The sequence below is a fragment of the Cervus elaphus genome, chromosome X (genome assembly GCF_910594005.1).
Source record: "Cervus elaphus chromosome X, mCerEla1.1, whole genome shotgun sequence".
NCBI lineage: Eukaryota > Metazoa > Chordata > Mammalia > Artiodactyla > Cervidae > Cervus > Cervus elaphus.
Genome location: NC_057848.1, coordinates 161,109,950 through 161,131,966, shown reverse-complemented (window position 1 = coordinate 161,131,966; position 22,017 = coordinate 161,109,950). Strand labels below are relative to the sequence as shown.

The following is a 22,017-nucleotide window of genomic DNA, read 5'->3' as shown; positions in this document are numbered from 1 at the left end:
AAACCTAGGCTAATGCTGGTGGCAGTGAAGTGGCGTTTGGGGACCCGCCTGCATCAGTGTTGAAATCTTTTTGAAAATCCATTTGGCAAAGTATGTTAATATCGTTCAAGTGTTCGTATTCATACTCTTTGCCTGGTAATTAACTTCTGGAAATCTATTCTAAAGAAATAAACCTTGGTACAAAAAATAAACCTTTGTACATCAGAATTTTTTTTTCAGAGTGTCATTTAAAATGGTGAAAAATTAGAAAAATGTAAATGTCAACACAGTGAAGTGGTGACTTATGGTATATCTAACTGATGGCGTATGTGTAGCTATGTACAATGCTGTTTATAAAGAATTTGCAGTAATACTGGAAAATAGCTTTTTTTTTAGATGAAAAAGGTGACAAAATTATATCATAGTGATATCTCACCCCAAAAAGGGAAACTTTAGACATTTAAAAAAAAAAGCTAGAGTTTTTTTAGGCAGTAAGCCCACATTTTTTTTCATCTTTCTGTATCTCTGAGTCATTTGCCCTTGATTCATTTTTCAATCTAGTTTCCATGTCAGTGAGTTCTAGATTACAGAGTAAATCATTTTATATCTCAAATCTAAACCAAAATGCCTAGATAAATAAATATCCCATGAAAATAAATTATGATTCTGTTATCCTTTATGTATGATAGTATTCTAATAATTAGTATTTGAATTAACCCAGAATCATAAAAAAATGTTAATGTTTTTTATTAACAAATACAGGGGCAGAGAGTTGAGCTGTCTGATAATTTTTCAAACTACTTATATTTTATTTCATTAACTTTAATTTATAAATAAGATTTATTTGCATTACTTAGTATGTAAATCATTAATATTTCCAAGTACTAGAATCTTACTGAATTATGTTTATATAGTTTATATATTTCTATGTTTATACATAATAATGTTTATATATATATAATTATATGTAATCCTCACAATTCACAAAAGATTTAAGCTGGCCTGTAAAGATGTATACAGAATTGTAAGTCAAAAATTTTTACAATTATTTATTAGAGTTAGGCCACCAATTTGGCTTTAAGCTTGCCTGAAAGAAATGGAAACATTTAAAATTACTCAGTGGACATACTTTAAAACCTGTGTCTTAAGAGAAGTTCATCCATTCCTGATACTTGAACTAGAAGAAAAGTCTTTCATGGGTCTTCAAAGGGAAGACGTCTTACAGGATAATGAATAGCATCCTTGAAAATATCCTCACAGATTGCGGAGCAGTGGGTTTCATGGAACTTCTTTATGTAGTACCTACCAATATACGTACACCAGTGGCATCCTATTAAATCAACTTGAATTAGCAGTAATTTGGGATTTTATAAGCCAGGTGATTCAGTTAAATAAATGGTGAAAACAAGAATATTGGACAAGGACTTTTTAGGCAAAGTCTGGGGGCCACAGATCATGTACTAGGTAGTTAAATATGTAAATTTTGAATTATTCTCTTTGACTCTTACTTTACTACAGATTATTAAAACCTGTGTACAGTAGATATAATGACTAGTTATAAAAGTATTATTATATGCTAGGGTTTATTCCATAGTAAATACTTAAGATACTTAAGGATGCTTATTTTCAGTTTATTGGAGTTAAAAGATGCTATAACTCACATGCTAGGAATAACTTTATAGACTCAGATCTCCAGGACAGCTCACCTTTTAGTAATTGATGCCTTTAAGTTTACCTGGTTGTATTTTTCATCCTACAGTCCTTACAAGATAGTTGATGAGTAAGTCATCCCATGGCCAGTGGAAACATACAAAATGAAATGATCCATGTAAATAGTATCCCTGATAATCTAATTTCATGTTGCTGTGTTCGGTGCAGTAGAACCAACAGTCAGCTATATTTCCCAGAAATTGAAGTCAATGAAGAGTATTTAAATATACACTAACAAAATTCTTATTCTTGATTCCTACATAAGAGGAATAAAGGTAGAAGTAGATCCAGCGAGCTGGTATGATCAGATTAACTGCTGTGTAAAAGATTAATAAAATATATCTTATGACTATTATGAGGTATAGAAATTAGGTTTAAAAAAGAGACATATCAGAATTTATGTACATATATATATTGCCATTCCCAGTAGTCAGGCTGTAGTCTGTATATTTGTTCTAAATAATTCTTTATTTTTTTTTAGGGTTTTTTTTTTATTTTTTCCATTTATTTTTATTAGTTGGAGGCTAATTACTTTACAATATTGTAGTGGTTTTTGCCATACATTGACATGAATCAGCCATGGATTTACATGTGTTCCCCATCCCAATCCCCCCTCCCACCTCCCTTCCCACCCCATCCCTCTGGGTCTTCCCAGTGCACCAGCCCCAAGCACTTGTCTCATGCATCCAACCTGGGCTGGTGATCTGTTTCACCCTTGATAATATACATGTTTTGATGCTGTTCTCTCAAAACATCCCACCCTCGCCTTCTCCCACAGAGTCCAAAAGTCTGTTCTGTACATCTGTGTCTCTTTTTCTGTTTTGCATATAGGGTTATCATTACCATCTTTCTAAATTCCATATATATGCATTAGCATACTGTATTGGTCTTTATCTTTCTGGCTTACTTCACTCTGTATATAATGGGCTCCAGTTTCATGCATCTCATTAGAACTGATTCAAATGAATTCTTTTTAATGTCTGAGTAATATTCCATGGTGTATATGTACCATAGCTTCCTTATCCATTTGTCTGCTGATGGGCATCTAGGTTGCTTCCATGTCCTGGCTATTATAAACAGTGCTGCGATGAACATTGGGGTGCACATGTCTCTTTCAGATCTGGTTTCCTGGGTGTGTATGCCCAGACGTGGGATTGCTGGGTCATATGGCAGTTCTATTTCCAGTTTTTTAAGAAATCTCCACACTGTTCTCCATAGCGGCTGTACTAGTTTGCATTCCCACCAACAGTGTAAGAGGGTTCCCTTTTCTCCACACCCTCTCCAGCATTTATTGCTTGTAGACTTTTGTATAGCAGCCATCCTGATTGGCGTGTAATGGTACCTCATTGTGGTTTTGATTTGCATTTCTCTGATAATGAGTGATGTTGTAAATAATTCTTTAATTGTTCAACAGATGTTTAGATTTTTTCTATGAGAGTTCCTTCTTAGATCCATTTTATAATGCCACATTTCCTTAGCAGCCTTCAGTATCTAACTAGTTTGAGGTAAGATGAATGATGTGTAAGCATTTCATTTCTTTAACTCGATTTTTTTTAACTTTTTATTTTGTATTGGGGTATAGCCGATTAACAAACAATGCTGTGATAGTTTCAAGTGAACAGCAAAGGGACTCAGCCATATATTTAATTCAGTTTTAAGATTGATTATTTTAAGTATGTTAATGACTTAAAAACCAAATTCTGGGAATATAGATACTTATTTTATGAGCTATTTTTAAAGAATTTAATAATTACCTCATTTTTATTTAATTGATCACCCTTAGAAATATGCAATTTAAAATCTTCTAATGTGGACATTATTCAAATTTAAATGTATATTCTTTATTTTAGGACATGGACTTTGTACGCTTTATCATCAACTGCTTTAAGGTTTATTACCCTAAATACCTCTGTAAGTAACTTTCTTGTTTATAAAAATATACTGAAACCATAGACGACAATTGTGAGCTTTATATTATTATAGCCTTTAAAACCTGAGACATTACTTTTTGGTGAAGAGCTTTAAATGTGTTAATAGAAGTTTAAGTGCATATCCTTGTAGGTACAGGAGAAAATTTTCATAAATAAATAATCACTGTCCTTTATAATCTGTGTATTTGTCATCCTGTAACACACACATACACACACATGTAGAGACATAAAAACATACATATATTTCTAAGATTGTACCATTTTTAACTAATATTTTCAACTGAGAAATTAATTTTAAGTATTATTTGGAGCTTCTTACATGCAAGAAACAGATGAGCAGTATTGATAAGTATACTGTGTGATAAGCAATACTCAAACATAAAATGCACTGCTTCTATTGATTTGATATTTTTAAATTGTTACTAAGAAAACATTTGACTAGTTGGCATTTAGATTTTGTTTTTTAATTGTGAGTCTTCTGTTAATTACCTAAATGAGGCACTCCTACATGTTATATATTCATGTTTGATTGATTAGATTTATATGATGGTTTCCCCCTGAAGAATCAAGATGCCATCCCACATAGATAGTCAAAAACTTTTAACCCCTGTAGGATGAAAGTAAAGAGACAGGAGAGATGCAACAGGGATATCAGAAAAAAACTGAGGTCTGGTTGGATACACCCCTGGCAAATTCCACAGTTGGGATCTTTTGGAACTTGTAACTCAGGTGACACTAAAGCAGGAAATCCCTAAGTCATTATATTTTTTTTTTAGGTCAAGCTTTTTTTTTTTGGTGAGTTTTTTAAATTAAATTATTTATTTTAGTTGGAGGCTAATAACTTTACAACATTGTGGTGGTTATTGCTGACATGCTTTCACGTTAGTGTTAATGTGAAGTGAAGAGCAGACAGAAAGCATGATGGATATCAAGGATCAGTGCCACTCGTAGCCCTGTGCTCTCATGTTTTCAGAGAGAGTATTCATGAACATTTTTAGGTAAAAGGAATGTTTGGTTTGGGGAACCTGTAGGATCTCCTGTTCCTTCTGAATTCTTCCTGGATCTGGCATGTACCCTGATTCATTAAGACTTGCTGAGTGGTGCCACTCATTGGTCAGTAGGGAAACACTACCCCATATTATTAGGTTTTCTTTCTTTTATGTACAAGATGAAAGAAAAATCTCCCCTCGTTTATTGAAATATCCAAAGCAGTTTGTGAAGAGCCATTTTTTTTTTATACTTAACACTTCAGTTTTTTTTTTAAAAATGGGTGAAGAGCCATTTTGAAGAGCACAAATATTATTACTACTTTATAAAATACATCTAAGATTCTTTTGAGGAAACTGTTAATAAGTTCACGGGTCTATGTGAAGATGAATTGAACACTATTATTCCAAATAACTGTATAATGTATATATTCTAGCTGCATAATGCTTTGCAGACATTGAATTTTATAGAATCTTAGATTCAGTTCAGTTCAGTCACTCAGTCGTGTCCGACTCTTTGCGACCCCGTGAATCACAGCACGCCAGGCCTCCCTGTCCATCACCACCTCCCAGAGTTTACTCAAACCCATGTCCATCGAGTGAGTGATGCCATCCAGCCATCTCATTCTCTGTCGTTCCCTTCTCCTGCCCCCAATCCCTCCCAGCATCAGGGTCTTTTCCAGTGAGTCAGCTCTTCACATGAGGTGGCCAAGGTATTGGAGTTTCAGCTTCAGCATCATTCCTTCCAGTGAACACCCAGGCTTTAAAATTTGTCATGAAATGTAACTATTATTTCTTAAACTATTGAATCCAGATCTTTTGAGGCATATCTCAGATGAAGACTGAGGTATTAAGCACCAGGGTACCTGTTTCCATGTACCTTCTGCCCTACATGTACTTTACTTGTCCTACATTAATTATTCTAGGAGGTTCCCTGTTCAGAGAAGAATGAAATTGTCTTTTGATTCATCTGAAATAGAATAAATTTTATATCAAAAGTCCCCTTTGTGAGTTCTGATTCTTTGTCACAATTGTTAATAGAGCTATTTAATATCTTCATCTAAGTATACAACTAATGTTTCTGTATACTTCGGAATTATTGGCTTCCTAGGGCTGATAATATTAAGAAAAGTTGAAACAAGTTTTGTTTCTTAAAACATGACTTACTAAAAATGAGGACAACTGTCAAGAGTGGGTTTAACAATATAATCTCTATAAAATTATAATTGAAACCATAAATTAGACATTGAAATCATTTTAAAGCTCAGTGGACTTTAGCACTAATACCACATGCCATATCCATAGTCTCCACTTACCCACTTAACTATTTTTTGTACTTTTCTGCAAAAAACAAAAGCTATAAATGAATAAAGGAACAGGGTATTTGCCAGCGGGCAGTGATAGTGCATTTTTCATTACACATAAGCCATCCTCCTGGGTGAACCCCTCACCATTGTGAGAAGTTAGTTTACTTCTAGCACTACTCACACTTCACGGGATTAAACCTGAGTCATATATCTCAGTTTTTAGTTACATTTACGTCACTAGTTTTTTCTTGATCAGGTGTGAGTGATACTGCTATTGCAGGACTGAGTTACAGTCAATGAATTTTTTTCCCCCATCTTTCAGCAAAAATTGTGATCTTCGATATGCCTTGGATAATGAACGGTGAGTATATTACTTATACTTTCATAATACAAAATGTCCGATTCCTTTATTTCTTCCCAGTTTAGCGATATTTCTATACTTGTTTTTTAAAACAATGTTTGTATTGTGCTCAGTGTGTACTTTTAACAGGCTGGAGATGGAATAGTCAAAGGCTGTTCCTAGGCAAACTGGGCTAACATTCTGTTCCCAGACTCTGGGGACACCCTTTAGTCATGCCTAAAAACAGCTTTTAAATATTGAACCATTCAGGTAAAACTGTAGCCAGAAGCCTCAGTCGTCACCTTCAGATGAGGTATATCACAGAACGCAGGCCTTAGCTAGGTTTTCTCCTGGGCTTCAAGAGTTGAGCAAGAAAATGGGATGAATCTAATACTTACTCAAATCTCTATTGTCACATGATCCTTATGACAGTCATGATATGTTCTTTGACAAAAAAAGTTTAAACCATTGAAAAACTTTCTTTAGCAGTTTCAGTGTGGTTGTAAATTTAATGTTATTTTTAGAATGTGCATTTTCATTCGTGTTTGCCAAAGTCAGTTGTTACATAGAAAGCAGTACAGAAAAGCAATGAAATTAAAACGTGGTTCTTTGAAAAGTTCAACAAAATTAACAAAACTTTGGTTAAACTGATGAATGAAAAAAAAACCACTCAAATTATTAAAGTCAGGAATAAAAGAAGAGACATCACTGTAGACCTTAGAGAAATTTAAAGGATTGTAAGGGAATATTGTGAATAATTGCATGCCAAGAAATTAGATAACCTTGATGAAATGGACAAATTCCTAGAAAGACACAAACTATGAAAATGGACTCAAGATTCTGAATAAGTATAACAAAAGAACTTGAATTATTAATTTAAAAAATCATAAAAAATAGCCAAGACCCAAAATGGCTTCCCTAGCTGTTGTTCTTTAGCCGCTAAATCATGTCCAACTCTTTGTGACCCCATAGACTGCAGCATGCCAGCCTTCCCTGTCCTTTACAATCTCCCAGAGTTTGCTCTAACTCATGTCCATTGACTTGGTGATGCCATCCAACCATCTCATCCTCTGTCACCCCTTTCTCTTGCCCTCAATCTTTCCCACCATCGAGGTCTTTTCCAGTGAGTTGACTTTTCCCATCAGATGGCCAAAATATCGGAGCTTCAGTTTCAGCATCAGTCCCTCCAATGAATATTCAGGGTTGATCTCCTTTAGGATGGACTGGTTTGATCTCCTTGCTGTCCAAGGGACTCTCAAGAGTCTTCTCCTGTGCCACAATTCAAAAGCATCAATTCTTCAGCACTCAGCCTTCTTTATAGTCCAACTCTCACATCCATACATGACTACTGGAAAAACCATATCTCTGACTCTATGGACCTTTGTTGGCAAAGTGATGTCTCTCCTTTTCAATATGCTGAATAGGTTTGTCATAGCTTTCTTTCCAATGAGCAAGTGTCTTTTAATTTCATGGCTGCAGTCTCCATCCACAGTAATTTCGGAGCCCAAGAAAATAAAATCTGTCACTGCTTCCACTTTATCTCCTTCTATTTGCCATGAAGTGATTGGACAGATTCCATGGTCTTAGCTTTTTAAATGTTGAGTGTTTTTGTTTACTTAGAAAACAAGTCTTTTATTTGGCAGAGTATTTAATTTTAAATTAGTCAAATATAACCATTTGAATGTTGAGTTTTAAGCCAGCTTTTTCACTCTCTTCTTTCACCCTCATCAAGAGGCTCTTTCCTCTTTGCTTTCTGCCATAAGGGTGGTATCATCTCTATATCTGAGGTTGTTGCTATTTCTCCCAGTAATCTTGATTCCAACTTGTGATTCATCCAGCCCAGCATTTCACATGATGTACTCTGCATATAAGTTAAATAAGTAGGGTAACAATATTCATTCTTGTTATACCCCTTTTCCAATTTAAAGCAGTCTGTTGTTTTCATGTCTGATTCTAACTATTACTTCTTAACCCACTTACAGGTTTCTCACGAGGCAGGTGAGGTGACCTGGTATTCTCATCTCTTTAAGAATTTACCACAATTTGATTTGATCCACACAAAGGCTTTAGTGTAGTCAGTGAAGCCAAAGTAGATGTTTTCCTGGAATTCTCTTGCTTTTTCTATGATCAGTGGATGTTGGCAATTTGATCTCTGGTTCCCTTGCCATTTCTAAACCCAGCTTGTGCATCTGGAAGTTCTAGGTTCACGTACTGCTGAATCCTAGCTTGAAAGGTTTTGAGCATAACCTTACTAGCATATGAAATGAGCACAGTTGTATGGTAGTTTGAACATTCTTTGGTGTTGCCTTTCTTTGGGATTGGAATGAAAACTGACCTTTTCCAGTTCTGTGGCCACCAGTGAGTTTGCCAGATTTTGAGATATTGAGTGCAGCACTATAACAGCATCATCTTTTACTATTTTAGATAGCTAAGCTGTAACTCCATCACCGCCACTAGCTTTATTCTTTTGTAGTGCTTCCTGAGGCCTACTTCACACTGTGGGATGTCTGAGTCTAGGTGAGTGACCACACCATCATGGTTATCTCGGTCTTTAACACCTTTTTTGTACAGTTCTTCTGTGTATTCTTGCCACATCTTCTTAATCTCTTCTGCTTCTATTAGGTCCTTACTGTTTCTGTCCTTTATCGTGTCCATCCTTGTGTGAAATGTTCCCTTAATATCCCCAGTTTTCTTGAAGAAATCTCTGGTCTTCCCCAGTTGATTGTTTTCTTCTGTTTCTTTGCATTGTCTATTTAAGAAGGCCTTCTTATCTCTCCTTGCTATTCTCTGGAATTCTGCATTCAGTTGGGTATATCTTTCCCTTTCTCCCTTGCCTTCCTCATCTCTTCTTTCCTCAGCTATTTGTAAAGCCTCCTCATATGATCACTTGGCCTTCTTGCATTTCTTTTTCTTTGGGATGGTTTTGGTCACTGCCTTCTGTACAGTGTTACGAACCTCCATCCATAGTTCTTCAGGCACTTGCTACCAGATCTAATCCCTTGAATCTGTTCATCACCTCCACTGTATAATCATAAGGAATTTGATTTAGGTCATACCTGAATGGCCTAGTGGTTTTCCCTATTTTCCTCAAATTTAAGTCTGAATTTTGCAATAAGGAGCTCATAATCTGAGCCACAGGCAGTTCCAGGTCTTGTTTCTGTTGACTCTATAGAGCTTCTCCTCTTTGGCTGCAAAGAATATAAATCAGTCTGATTTCAGTATCGACCATTTGGTGATGTCCTTGTGTAGAGTTGTCTCTTGGGTTGTTAGAACAAGGTATTTGCTTCACTAGTAAATTCTACTAGACCTATATAGAAGAAGAAAATACCAACTCTTCTGAAACTCTTCCAGAAAATATAAAACATGTCCCAACTCATTTTATGAGGCAAGTATATCCCTAATATCAAACATCACAGGAAAAGAAAACTAGAGACTAATATTCCTTATGAATATAAATGAACCAACCCTCAAGAAAGTATTAACTAACTGAATCTAGCAAGCATGTGAATGGTATTATATGCTGTGATCAAGTGGGATTTATTTCAGGAATGCAAAGTCGGTTCAACATATGAAAATTAACCAGGTATTCAACATATTAATAAAGGAAAAAAAACACGTGATAATTTTAATAGTCACAAGAAAAATTTGAGAAAATCCACTGCACTCTCCTGATAACAGTACCCAAGAAACTAGGAATAGAAGGCAGAAAGAGTTGGAATGTCTGAATAGTTAGTGGGGATCACAGTAGTTCACACAAGACTACTCTCACTTCTGATACCAACTGTAATGCAAAGGGGTTTCCAAAACCACCCTTAGGTTTACTACGGTCACACAGAATTCACTGAAAGGTGTTATACTCAGCTATGATTTATTACTGAGAAAGGATTCAGATTAAAATCAGCCAAGGAAGAAAAACATATGGCAGAAACCAGGAAAGTATCAAATGTGAAGTGCATTACTTTCCCACCATCAGTACGTGACAAGTGCTCGTAGAGTATTGCCAACCAGGAAAGCTCACCCAAACACTGACGTTCACAGTTTTTATTGGGGCTCCATTACTTAGGCCTGACCAGTTTATCACATGGTTCATCTCAGTCTCCAGTCTCTCCAGGGGTCTACAGATACGGTGTGACCCAAAGCCCCCAAACTAAATCATATTGTTCAGTGACTCAAGCGTATAGGCAAACAAAGACACTCCAACAGACATGAAGATTACTTCTGAAAACTGAGGATAAAGGCCAGACCTTTCTTTGGGTAGAGTTAATTCTTCACAGAAGAGAATTTCCTCACCCTGATAAAGGACATCTGTGTAAAACTTCATCTTTGAAAACCCCCAGTTAGCATCATGCTTAGTAAAAGAACGGATACTTTCCCCCTAAGATCAGGAGCCAGATAAAGTTGTCAGCTCTTACCATTTAGATTGTCAGGGCACTTAGGCAAGAAAAAGAAAAGCCATCCAGATTGGAAAAGAAGTCATACTGTTCATATTTGCAACTGACATCTATATGGAAAATTTTAAGAAATACAAACCATACATACACAGAAGCCTGTTAGAACCAGTAAACAAGTTCAGCAAGGTGACCTGATGCAAAGTCAATACATGAAACCAATTGTGTCTCTATGCATTAGCAATGAATAACCCAAAATGATATTATGTAATCATTCCAGTTGTAATAGCATCACAAAGAATAAAATACTTAGAAATAAAAATAATAAAAAGTTGAAGCCTCATACGCTGAAAACTATAAAACACCACTGAAGGGAATTCAAGATCTAGGTAAATATTCATGTCTTATTCATGGATTAGAAGACCTATTAATTACCAAGATGGCAGTGCTTCAAAGTTGATTTACAGATTCAATGCAGTTTCTGTCAAAATTCCAACTGCTGCCCCCAGTTTTTTTTTTTTTAAACAGATTCAGACAAGTTTGTCCTTAAATCATATGGAGATGCAAGAGACCCAGAGTAATAAAAATAGTCTTGAGTAAGAACAGTGAAATTGAGGGACTCACACCTCTTGATTTTATTAATTTTTAAACTATTTTTGACTGATGATTTTTTTAAATTATTTTTTTATTTTTGGCTATGCTGGGTCTTCACTGCTGTCTGGGCTTTTCTCTAGTTGTGGAGAATGCGGGATACCCTTCGGTTGCAGTGTGTGAGCCTCTCATTGTGGTGACCCCTTATGTTGCAGAACACTGGCTTTAGATAAGCGGCCTTCAGTAATCATGGCACACAGGCTCAGTAGTCTCAGCTCGCAAACTCTAGAGCACTGGCTCAGTAGCTGCAGCACACGGGCCTAGTTTCTCCGTGGCATGTGGAATCCTCCCAGGCCAGAAATCGAACCTGTCTCCTCTTCATTGACAGGTGGATTCTTACCCACTGCACCACCAGGAAAGTCCATCTCTTGATTTTAAAATTCACTATAAAGCATTAAGACTTTGTGGTGTGAACATTGTAATAGAAATAAAGATCAGGAAAATAGAATTGAGAGTCCAGAAATAAATCCTAACATTTATGATTGATTTCTTGACAATGGTGCCAAGACAATTAAGTGGAGAAAGATTAGCCTTCTAAACAAATGATACTGGGACAACTGAATATCAGCATTCAAAAGAATGAAGTTGGACCTCTACCTTCCATCATCTATAAAAATGAACTCTAAATGGATCAGAGTTAAAACTATAAACCTGTTAGAAAAACCATAGGGGTAAATCAGTGTGACCTTGGAGTAGACAGTGGTTTCTTAGGTATGACCCAAAAAGCACAAGCAACAAAGGAATAGATATATTGTACTTCATTAATATTGAAAACTTTTTTACCTTAAAGGACACCATCAAGAAGGTAAAAAGACAGTTCTCAGAATGGAAGAAAATATTTACAAATCAGACATCAGAAAAGGGACTTGTGAGTAGGATATATAAATGACTTTTATAATGCAACAATAAAATGACAAGTGGCCCAGTTGAAAAGGACAAAAGATTTTAATAGATATTTTGCCAAAGAAAATATGCAAATGGCTGATAAACCCATAAAAGCTGCTCAACATCATTAAAGAAATGCAAATTAAGACCAAATGAGATACTACTTCACATCTACTAGGATGGCTGTAATCAAAAATACAGAATAAACTAACAAGTGTCCATAATGATGTAGAGAATTTGGAACCCTCATACATTGTGGGTGAGAATGTTAAATAGTTCAGCCACTGGAAAAACAGTTGGCCATTCCTCAAAAAATTAAATACAGAGTTATCATGTGACCTAGAAATTTCACTCCTAGGTATATGTCCCAGAGAATTGAAAATGTGTGTCTACACAAAGAGTTCTACACAAAGGTTCATAGTAGCATTATTCATAGTAGTGAAAAGTGGAAATAATCCAAAGTTCATCAGTTGATGAATGGATAAACAAATGTTCAGTTCAGTGGCTCAGTCGTGTCTGACTCTTTGCAACCCCATGGACTGCAACAGGCCAGGCTTCCCTGTCCATCACCAACTCCTGGAGCTTGCTCCAACTTATGTCCATCAAGTTGGTGATGCCATCCAATCATCTCATCCTCTATCGTCCCCTTCTCCTCCCACCTTCAATCTTTCCTAGCATCAGGGTCTTTTCCAGTGAGTCAGTTCTTTGCATCAGGTGGCCAAAGTATTTGAGTTTCAGTTTCAGCATCAGTTCTTCCAATGAATATTCAGGACTGATTTCCTTTAGGATGGACTGGTTGGATCTCCTTGCAGTCCAAGGGACTCTCAAGAGTCTTCTCCAACACCACAGTTCAAAAGTATCAATTCTTCAGCATTCAGCTCTCGTTATAGTCCAATTCTCACATCCATACTTGACTACTGGAAAAACCATAGCTTGGACTAGAGATCTTTGTCGGCAAGTAATGTCTCTCTGCTTTTTAATATGTTGTCTAGGTTGGTTACACCTTTTCTTCCAAGGACCAAGCAGCTTTTAATTTCATGGCTGCAGTCACCATCTCAGGTGATTTTGGAGCCCAAGAAAATAAAGTCTGTCACTGTTTCCATTGTTTCCCCAGCTATTTGCCATGGAGTGATAGGACCAGATGCCATGATCTTCGTTTTTTGAATATTGAGTTTTAAGCCAACTTTTTCACTCTCCTCTTTCACTTTCATCAAGAGGCTCTTTAGTTTCTCTTCACTTTCTGCCATAAGGGTGGTATCATCTGTGTATCTGAGGTTATTGATAATAACAAATGCTAATAAACAGCAAATAAACAGATGTTATATAACCATGAAATGAAAAATTATTCAGCCATAAAAAGGAATTAAATATGATACATGCTCCATTACAGATGATCCTTAAAAACATGCTGAGTGAACAAAGCTAGTAGGAAATAAAAACACATATTTATAAAAACACAGTTATAAAAATGGGCAAATCTATAAAGACAGAAACTAGATTAATGGTTGTCAGGGAGAAAGGAAGATAAGGAGAGATTGCCCATGGGTGGAGATTTCTTTTTGGATGATGAAAATGTTCCAAAATTAGATAGTGGTGATGAGTTCCACAACTCTGTGAATATACTAAAGAAAAATCATTGATGAGTATACATTAAAAAAGTGAATTTTATGGTATGTAAATTTTATCTCAATAAAAACTGTTATAAAAAGTCAGCTTTAGCACTTTAGTTACTTTCAAGTACCATAGCTTCAAACATGCCAACTCAGACTTTTTAAATTGAAATTAATGAAAATGTAAATGTTATGTAGAAAATTTTAAACATAATTAGCCAAAGTAAAAATGCAATTTTCTGAACTACTGTTTAATGTTCATTATCATGCTGTTTTATTTCCTGACTTTTTCATTGATGCTTTTGCAAATTAATTCAGGATTTCTCTTTTAATTCCATTAAAATGTGCTTAGGAAGTCATGATGGAAAGAAGGTTAAAAAGTTTATCAAAATGGCATGATAGAACAAAATTGTAGTTACTAAATAGCTGTGTTTGAGAATTTTATTCTTGGAGATTGTATAATATCGTCATAACTCTAAGCTGCAGGGCTTAGGAGAAACGCACAGAAGTTTAAGGTTAGGGTGGAAAGTCTGGGTCTGGCTCACATACATAAGGGAAGTGCTTTTTCTTTCTCTTCCTGACTTCCCATTTTAGAAGATTTTTTAGATTGGGGATTTATCAGAGAAGCATAAGGCAAATGACTCTTCCCATAGTATTGTACAGGTAGTGAATCACAATGCAGTTTGGTTCATTGTCTGGAAATCTTAGAAGTCAGGATCATTGATGGATTTGTTCACAGGCCAAAACCATAAGTTTGTTAATGAACATCAAGGTAATTTAATCCAGAATCTTCCTGGAACATTTGAAATCCATCAGGCACAGTTAAAGTATAAATGCCTACAGGGATTCAGTGCAGTTCAGTTGCTCAGTCGTGTCCAACTTTGCAGCCCCATGGACTGTAGCACTCCAGGCTTGCCTGTCCATCACCAACTCCTGGAGCTTGCTCAAACTCATGTCCATTGAGTCAGCCATCCAATCATCTCATCCTCTGTCGTCCCCTTCTCCTCCCACCTTCAATCTTTCCCAGCATCAGGGTCTTTTCCAATGAGTCAGTTCTTTACATCAGGTGGCCAAAGTATTGGAGTGTCAGCTTCAGCATCAGTCCTTCCAAAGAATATTCAGGACTGATTTCCTTTAGAATGGACTGGTTGGATCTCCTTGCAGTCCAAGGGACTCTCAAGAGCCTTCACCAACACCACAGTTCAAAAGCACCAGTTCTTCGGTGCTCAGCTTTCTTTATAGTACAACTCTCACATCCATACATGACTACTGGAAAAGCCACAGCTTTGACTAGAGACCTTTTTCAGCAAGTAATGTCTCTGCTTTTTAATATGCTAAGTTGGTCATCACTTTTCTTCCAAGGAGCAAGCATCTTTTAATTTCATGACTGCAGTCACCATCTGCAGTGATTTTGGAGCCCCAAAAAATAGTCTCTCACTGTTCCCATTGTTCCCCCATCTATCTGCCATGAAGTAATGGGACCAGATGTCATGGTCTTAGTTTTCTGAATATTAAGCTTTAAGTCAACTTTTTCACTCTCCTCTTCACTTTCATCATCAACAGGCTCTTTAGTTCTTCTTCACTTTCTGCCATAAGGGGTTAGAGAATGTGAATATAACTATCATGCCATGGAAAAATACATATTAACAGATTATAGCCCAAACTAATCTCAGAGGACCTACATTAGCACATACGGTAAGTAAATCGAGAAAGAGAATGAAAGGAATTTAATACAGTGATTGTCTTTTTCTTCAGCTGCTTTCAAAATTGTGAAAACTTGGCTTGGTCCAGAAGCAGTGAGTTTGTTGAAGTTTACGAGTAAAAATGACATCCAAGACTATGTCAGTGTGGAATACCTGCCTCCTCACATGGGTGGAACTGTAAGTACAGTACCTAAAACCTGTTTTTAAAATAAGACTGGGTCGTGACACATGAGGCTGTATTCTTTCCTCAACAGAAACAGAAAAGCAATATCTTAACATCCTAAGAAAAATTAGATACTCTAAAATAGCAACCAGAGTTATAGACATTTTTTATTAAAAATTTTGAGTTTTTAAATTATGTTTGAATAGGTCATGGTTTTATATGATTTTAAACTAAAAGATACTCAGTAAAAGTATTCAGAAACAAGTATTCGATAAAAATTCTTTGTACTGCTATGGCTACCATCCTGTTCTCCGCTTTAGTTTAATTTCTTTTTTTTTATTTCCAGGGATCTGTGTTACCTATATAAAAAACTACACTAAATATGTAATATATAAACAACTATAGTATTCATATATATATATAATTCTTTTTCCCTCACATCATGGTTTTAACCAAGTAGTGTATTTATACACTATTGTGTGAGCTGCTTTTTGCTTCACAAAATCTCTTATAAATCATTCAAAATCATTATGTGATAAGCTGTCTTATTCTTGTTCGTGGCTGCATAGTATTCCACTGTCTAGAGATGACCCATAAATTGTTTAATGAATGACTATAAATCACTTCATTGCCTTTTGATGTCACTTTAGTTTGATTTCAGTTATTTACTGTTGAACAGTTTTTAAAGTTAATATATACTATAATATTTTTTGGAAATGATCATACTACTTACAAATAAGAGACCAGGAGTAAGTAGTTATGTGTTAAATTTTTAGTACTCCGTAGCAATGAACATAATTGGATAAGGACTTTTTTTTAAAATAAACTGTTAAACCTATGGATTTTGTATGCTTTGGGTTAATTTAATTGATAATACTTCAGTTATTTGACTTTTGCAATCTACTTTGTACTGGCAAAATTACATTCAACTAGAATCAAAGGAGTAGCAAAATGAAAAGTTTTTGTGTATTGTTTTCTGTGTTTTCTTTTATTGGAAAAAAAACTTGAATTGTTAATTTTGGGGGGAAGTTATCAATCTTTTGTTTGTACAGTACATCTGGAACCTATGAAAGACTGGATAAAGTATCTGAACCACAATTGACTCTCCACCAGAGTGGTGTATTATACAGAAAGTTCTCAGCAGCTTTTGACAACCAGCTAAGGATGATTTTAAGAAAAGAAAGGCAGAATAGTATGAGGTCCTTAGATAATACTTATGAACTGAGACTTAGATTTATTTTAAAAGATATAAAATATATATATCCTTATGTCTGAGACTATTTCCGGGCTATCACAACATAATCCTACAGAGAACTCCACAGCACTTCAACTCACTGCAAAAGAAACTGGATGGGATGAGGGTAACAAAAATAGAAATTTTTTCATATAGAGACATGCACAATTATTTCTTCAGCCAAACTGAACCTTAAACTGGTTATGAGTATCTTGATTCCTAGACATCTGAAAAACCAAATGAAAAGACTCTTATTACTGAATGATGGTCATTAAAGATGATTTCAAAGATGTTTCTTTTTCTTCCCCTAATATTGAATTATTTCTAATTTTTTTAACTTTTATTGTCAGTTTCAGGTGTACATCAAAATGAATGAATCAGTTGTACATATATCCATTCTGTTTCAGATTCTTTTCCCATATAGGTTATTGCAGAATGTTGAGTTCCCTGTTCTATATAGTAGGTTGTTATTAGGTTGGTGCAAAAGTAATTGCAGTTTTGCATTGTTGAACTTTGCCATTTTTTTAATATATATATTTTATTGAAGTATAGTTGACTTACAGTGTTTCAGGTGCTCAGCAAGGTGATTCAGTTATACAAATACACATATATTATTTTTGAAATTATTTTCTATCATAGGTTATTACAAGATATTGACTATAGTTCCATATGCTATACAGTAAAACTTTGTTGCTTATTGCATATCTAGTTTTTAATTAGAAATCTAGCATTCTAGTCATACTAAATCAAACAGGTGGAATCAAAATGTCATAATTTTTTAGTTAGGCAAAAATTCATAAGTTTTCTAAAATATATATATATTACACATTTACATATGTTTATACAAAAGTTTTTCTACTACACTTGATAAAGGCTTGAGAAAGAGTATCCAAAAAAACGAAGAGATGGAAAAATTAGAGAACATAAACTAAATGAAATGGGATCCCTGAATATGAAATAGAAACAAGTGAAATATACTAGATAAAACTAAAAGATCATGATATAGTCGAGTTGTTTTTAAACATGACTGCTCGTTAGAAACATATGTGGAGTTCTGGAGAGAAAAAGAAATACCTGAGCATTTGTATATTTCAAAAAGTTTCAAGATAATTCTGATATGCATCTAGATTTTAAAAAGTGATTACAGGTTTTTTCTGTTAGATCCTAGTTTTGGTGATATAAAGGTCTATTATTTTTCTGTTGACCAATCATGATACAGTGGTATTAAGTGAGTAATATAATCACAAAAGTAAAAGATGTTTATCAGTTTTCACAGTCAATAGCCAGACAAAAAATAAAAGTAACAATTGTAAGCTGTAATGGGAACATGATTAACTTAACAATATAAAATAATTACATACAATTTGGTGGGGAGGTCAAGCAGACTGATGTGGTAAGTAGAAGTGTGTACATGCACATGTTTTCATCCACCCTGCCAGTCTATGTCTTTTGGTTGGTGCATTTAATCTATTTACATTTAAAATAATATCGATATGCATGATGTTGTCAAAAGCTTTTTCTGCATCTACAAAGATAATTATGTGGTTTTTATTCTTCTGTTTGTTAATATGATATATCACACTAATTAATTGGCTTGCATTGAAGAATCCTTGCATCCCTGGGATAAATCCCAGTTGATCATGATGTATTGTTGGATTTGGTTTGCTAGTATTTTGTTGAGGATTTTTGCGTCTCTTTATCTGTGATATTGGCCTATAATTTTCTTTTTTTGTGCTTTGTCTGATTTTGATATCAGAGTGATGATAACCTTTTAGAACGTGTTTGGGAGTTTTCCTTCCTCTGCAGGAGTTTCAGAAAAATAGGTGATAAGTTTTCTCTAAATGTGAGGTATAATTCACCTTTGAAGCCATGTGGTCCTGGACTTTGTTGAGAGTTTTTAAAATCACAGTTTCAATATCACTTGTTATTGGTCTGTTCACATTTTCTAGTTTGTCCTGGTTCAGTCTTGGAAGGTTGTGCCTTTCTAAGAATTTGTCCATTTCTTCTAGATTGTCTGTTTTATTGGCATGTGTAGTAGTAGTCTCTCATGATCCTTTGTATTTCTGTGGTGCTTATAGTAATTTCTTTTTCATTTGTAATTGTACTGATTTGAGTCCTCCCTTTTTTTCATGATGAGTCTGGCTAAAAGTTTATCAATTTTGTGTATCTTTTGAAAGACCCAGCTTTTAGTTTCATTCATCTTTTCTATTGTTTTATCTCCATTTCATTTATTTCTACTCTGATCTTTATGATTTCTTTCCTTATGCTAACTTTGGAGTTTGTTCCTCTTTCTCTAGTTGCTTTAGGTGTAAGTTTAGGTTGTTTATTTGAAATTTTTCTTGTTTTCTGTGGTAAGATCATATTGCTATAAACTTCCCTCTTAGAATTGCTTTTGTTGCTTTGCATAGGTTTTAGATTGTCATGTTTTGTCATTAGTCTCTAGATATGTTTTTATTCTCTTTGATTTCTTTAGTGATCCATTGGTTTAGTAACATATTGTTTAGCCTTCACGTGATTGTATGTGTGTGTTTTTTTTCTTTACAGTTGTTACATGTAATTTAATTCTAATCTTACAGTGTTGTGGTCAGAAAAGATGCTTCATATGATTTCAGTTTTCTTAAATTTACCAAGGCCTGATTTGTGGCCCAAGATGTGATGTATTCTAGAGAATGTTCCATGTGCACTTGAGAAGAAAGTGTATCTGCTGCTTTTAGATGGAACGTTTTGTAAATATCAGTTGGGTTTATCTGGTCTAATGAGTCATTTAAGGCCTATGTTCCTTATTGAATTTCTGTCTAGATGATTTGTCCATTGGTGGAAGTGGGATGTAAAGTCCCCCATTATTTTCTGTTTATTCTCTATTTTTTGTTAAACTTTTTATTTTTTACTGGGATATAGCCAACTAACAATATTGTGATAAGTTTCAGGTGAACAGTGAAGGGTAAAGTCTCCCATTATTGTGTTACTGTTGATTTCCCTTAGCATTTGCCCTGTATATTGAGGGTCTCTATGTTGAGTGCATATATATTTATATTGTTATATCTTCTTCTTGCATTAATCCCTTGATCATTATGTAATGTCTTTGTCTTTTATAACAGTCTTTATTTTAAAGTCTGTTTTGTCTGATATGAGTATTGCCACTCCAGCTTTCTTTTCATTTCTATTTGCGTAGAATATCTTTTTCCATCCCCTCACTTTCAGTCTGTATGTATTCCTAGGTCTGAAATGGGTCTCTTATAAACAGCATATATATGAGTCTTATTTTTGCATCCATTCAGGCAGTTTGTGTCTTTTAGTTGGAGCATTTAACCTATTTACATTTAAGGTAATTATTGATATGTATATTCTTATTGCCATTTTTTTTATCTTATTGCCATTTTTAAAAATTCTTTTGAAGTTGTTTTTGTAGGTCTTTTTCCCTCCCTTTTTGTTCTCTTCTCATGATTGAGTGTTTGTATTGCTTTTTATTTTGTGTATCTATAGTGTATCTGTTGTAGTTTTTTGGTTCACATTTCCCATAATGTTTTTTAATATTATTTAGTTTTTATTGCCCTGGGTCTTCATTGCTGCTCACAGGCTTTCTCTAGTTGCAGAGAGTGAGGGCCACTCTGTAGCTTCAGCGTGCAGGCTTCTCATTGCCGTGGCTTCTCTCGTTGCAGAGCATGGGCTCTGGAGTGCACGGCTTCAGTAGTTGAGGCATGTGGGCTCAATAGTTACAGCTCGTGGGCTCTAGAGCAGAGTGGTTGTGGTACATGGGCATTAGTTGCCAGAGGCATATGGAATGTTCCTGGGCCGGGGATTGAACCTGTGTTTCCTGCATTGGCAGGCAGATTTTTATCTACTACACCACCAGGGAAGTCTTCCCATAAGGTTTTGATATAGCAATCTATCTATCTACATGTATATATATACAACATTGTTTTAAGTTGCTGTTCACTTAATTTCAAATGCATTGCCCATTTTCTGCATTTGTACTCTCCTCACAGTTGCCGGTTTTGATACCATATTTGTGTGTGGATGATTTCCTACTTTTGCTGTATGTTTACTGGTAAGCTTTCCCATGTGGATTTTCATATTTCTAGGTGTGGCCTTTTTTTTTTTTTTTTTAACACCTAAAGAAGTACCTTTAGCGTTTGTTGCAAAGCTGGTCTGGTGATGTTGAATTCGCTTAGCTTTTGCTTGTCTGTAATGCTTTTCGTTTCTTTGTGGAGTCTGAACGAGAGCCTTGCTGGTTAGAGTGTTTTTGGCTGGAGGTTTTCTCCCTTTTGTCAGTTTGAATGTATCATGCTACTCTCTTCTGGCCTGCAGAGTTTCTGCTGAAGAATCACCTGATAACTTTATGGGAATTCCCTTGTATGTTATTTGTTGCTTTTCCCTTGTTGCTTTCAACATTTTTTCTCTGTATTTTAATTTTTGTCAGTTTGATTAATATGTACCTCATGGTGTTCCTCCTTGGATTTATCCTGCCAGGGACTCTCTACACTTCCTGCTCTTGGGTGACTATTTCCTTTTTCAAGGGAAACTTCGGCTGTAATCTCTTCAAATAGCTTCTCAGGCCCTTTCCCTCTTTCTTTCTCATTTCTTATTGTTTTTCATTCTATTTTCGTTTGTTCTGCAGCCATGATTTCCACCACTCTTCCAGTTCATTTATTCATTCTTTGCCTTAGTTATTCTGTTATTAATACCTTCTAGTATATTTTTAGTTTGTATTGTGTTTTTTGATTTTTAGATTTTAAAAATATATATATTTATTTTTTGCTGCACTGAATCTTTGTTGCTTTGTGTGGGATTTCTCTCGTTGCAGCAAGTGGGGGCTACTCTTCATTGCTGTACATGGGCTTCTCGTTGTGGTGGCTTCTCTTGTTGCAGAGCACAGGCTCTAGGCACACAGGCTTCAGTAGTTGTGGCTCATAGGCTCAGTACTTGTTGCTTGCAGGCTCTAGAGTGCACCAGCTTCAGTAGTTGTGGCACATGGGCTTAGTTGCTCCCTGGCATGTGGAATCTTCCCCAGCCAGGGATTGAACTCATATTGTCTCCATTGGCAGGTGGATTCCTATCCACTGCGCCATTAGGGAAGCCCCAATTATTGAATTGTTTATCTCTAATTCTTCATTCTCTAAATCTTTTATC

General features: G+C 35.3%; 1 protein-coding gene across 2 annotated transcripts in view; it reads left to right on the top strand.

Annotated features, from left to right (window-relative positions):
- MOSPD2 (motile sperm domain containing 2) overlaps window positions 1–22,017 on the top strand; it is an 85,115-nt gene that overhangs the window by 26,899 nt on the left and 36,199 nt on the right. For both annotated transcript variants that reach the window (XM_043896162.1, XM_043896161.1), the window contains exons 6-8: window positions 3,540–3,600; window positions 6,236–6,274; window positions 15,543–15,667. In XM_043896162.1, the coding sequence (XP_043752097.1) occupies window positions 3,540–3,600; window positions 6,236–6,274; window positions 15,543–15,667 (225 nt within the window). The remainder of the gene's footprint in view (window positions 1–3,539; window positions 3,601–6,235; window positions 6,275–15,542; window positions 15,668–22,017) is intronic.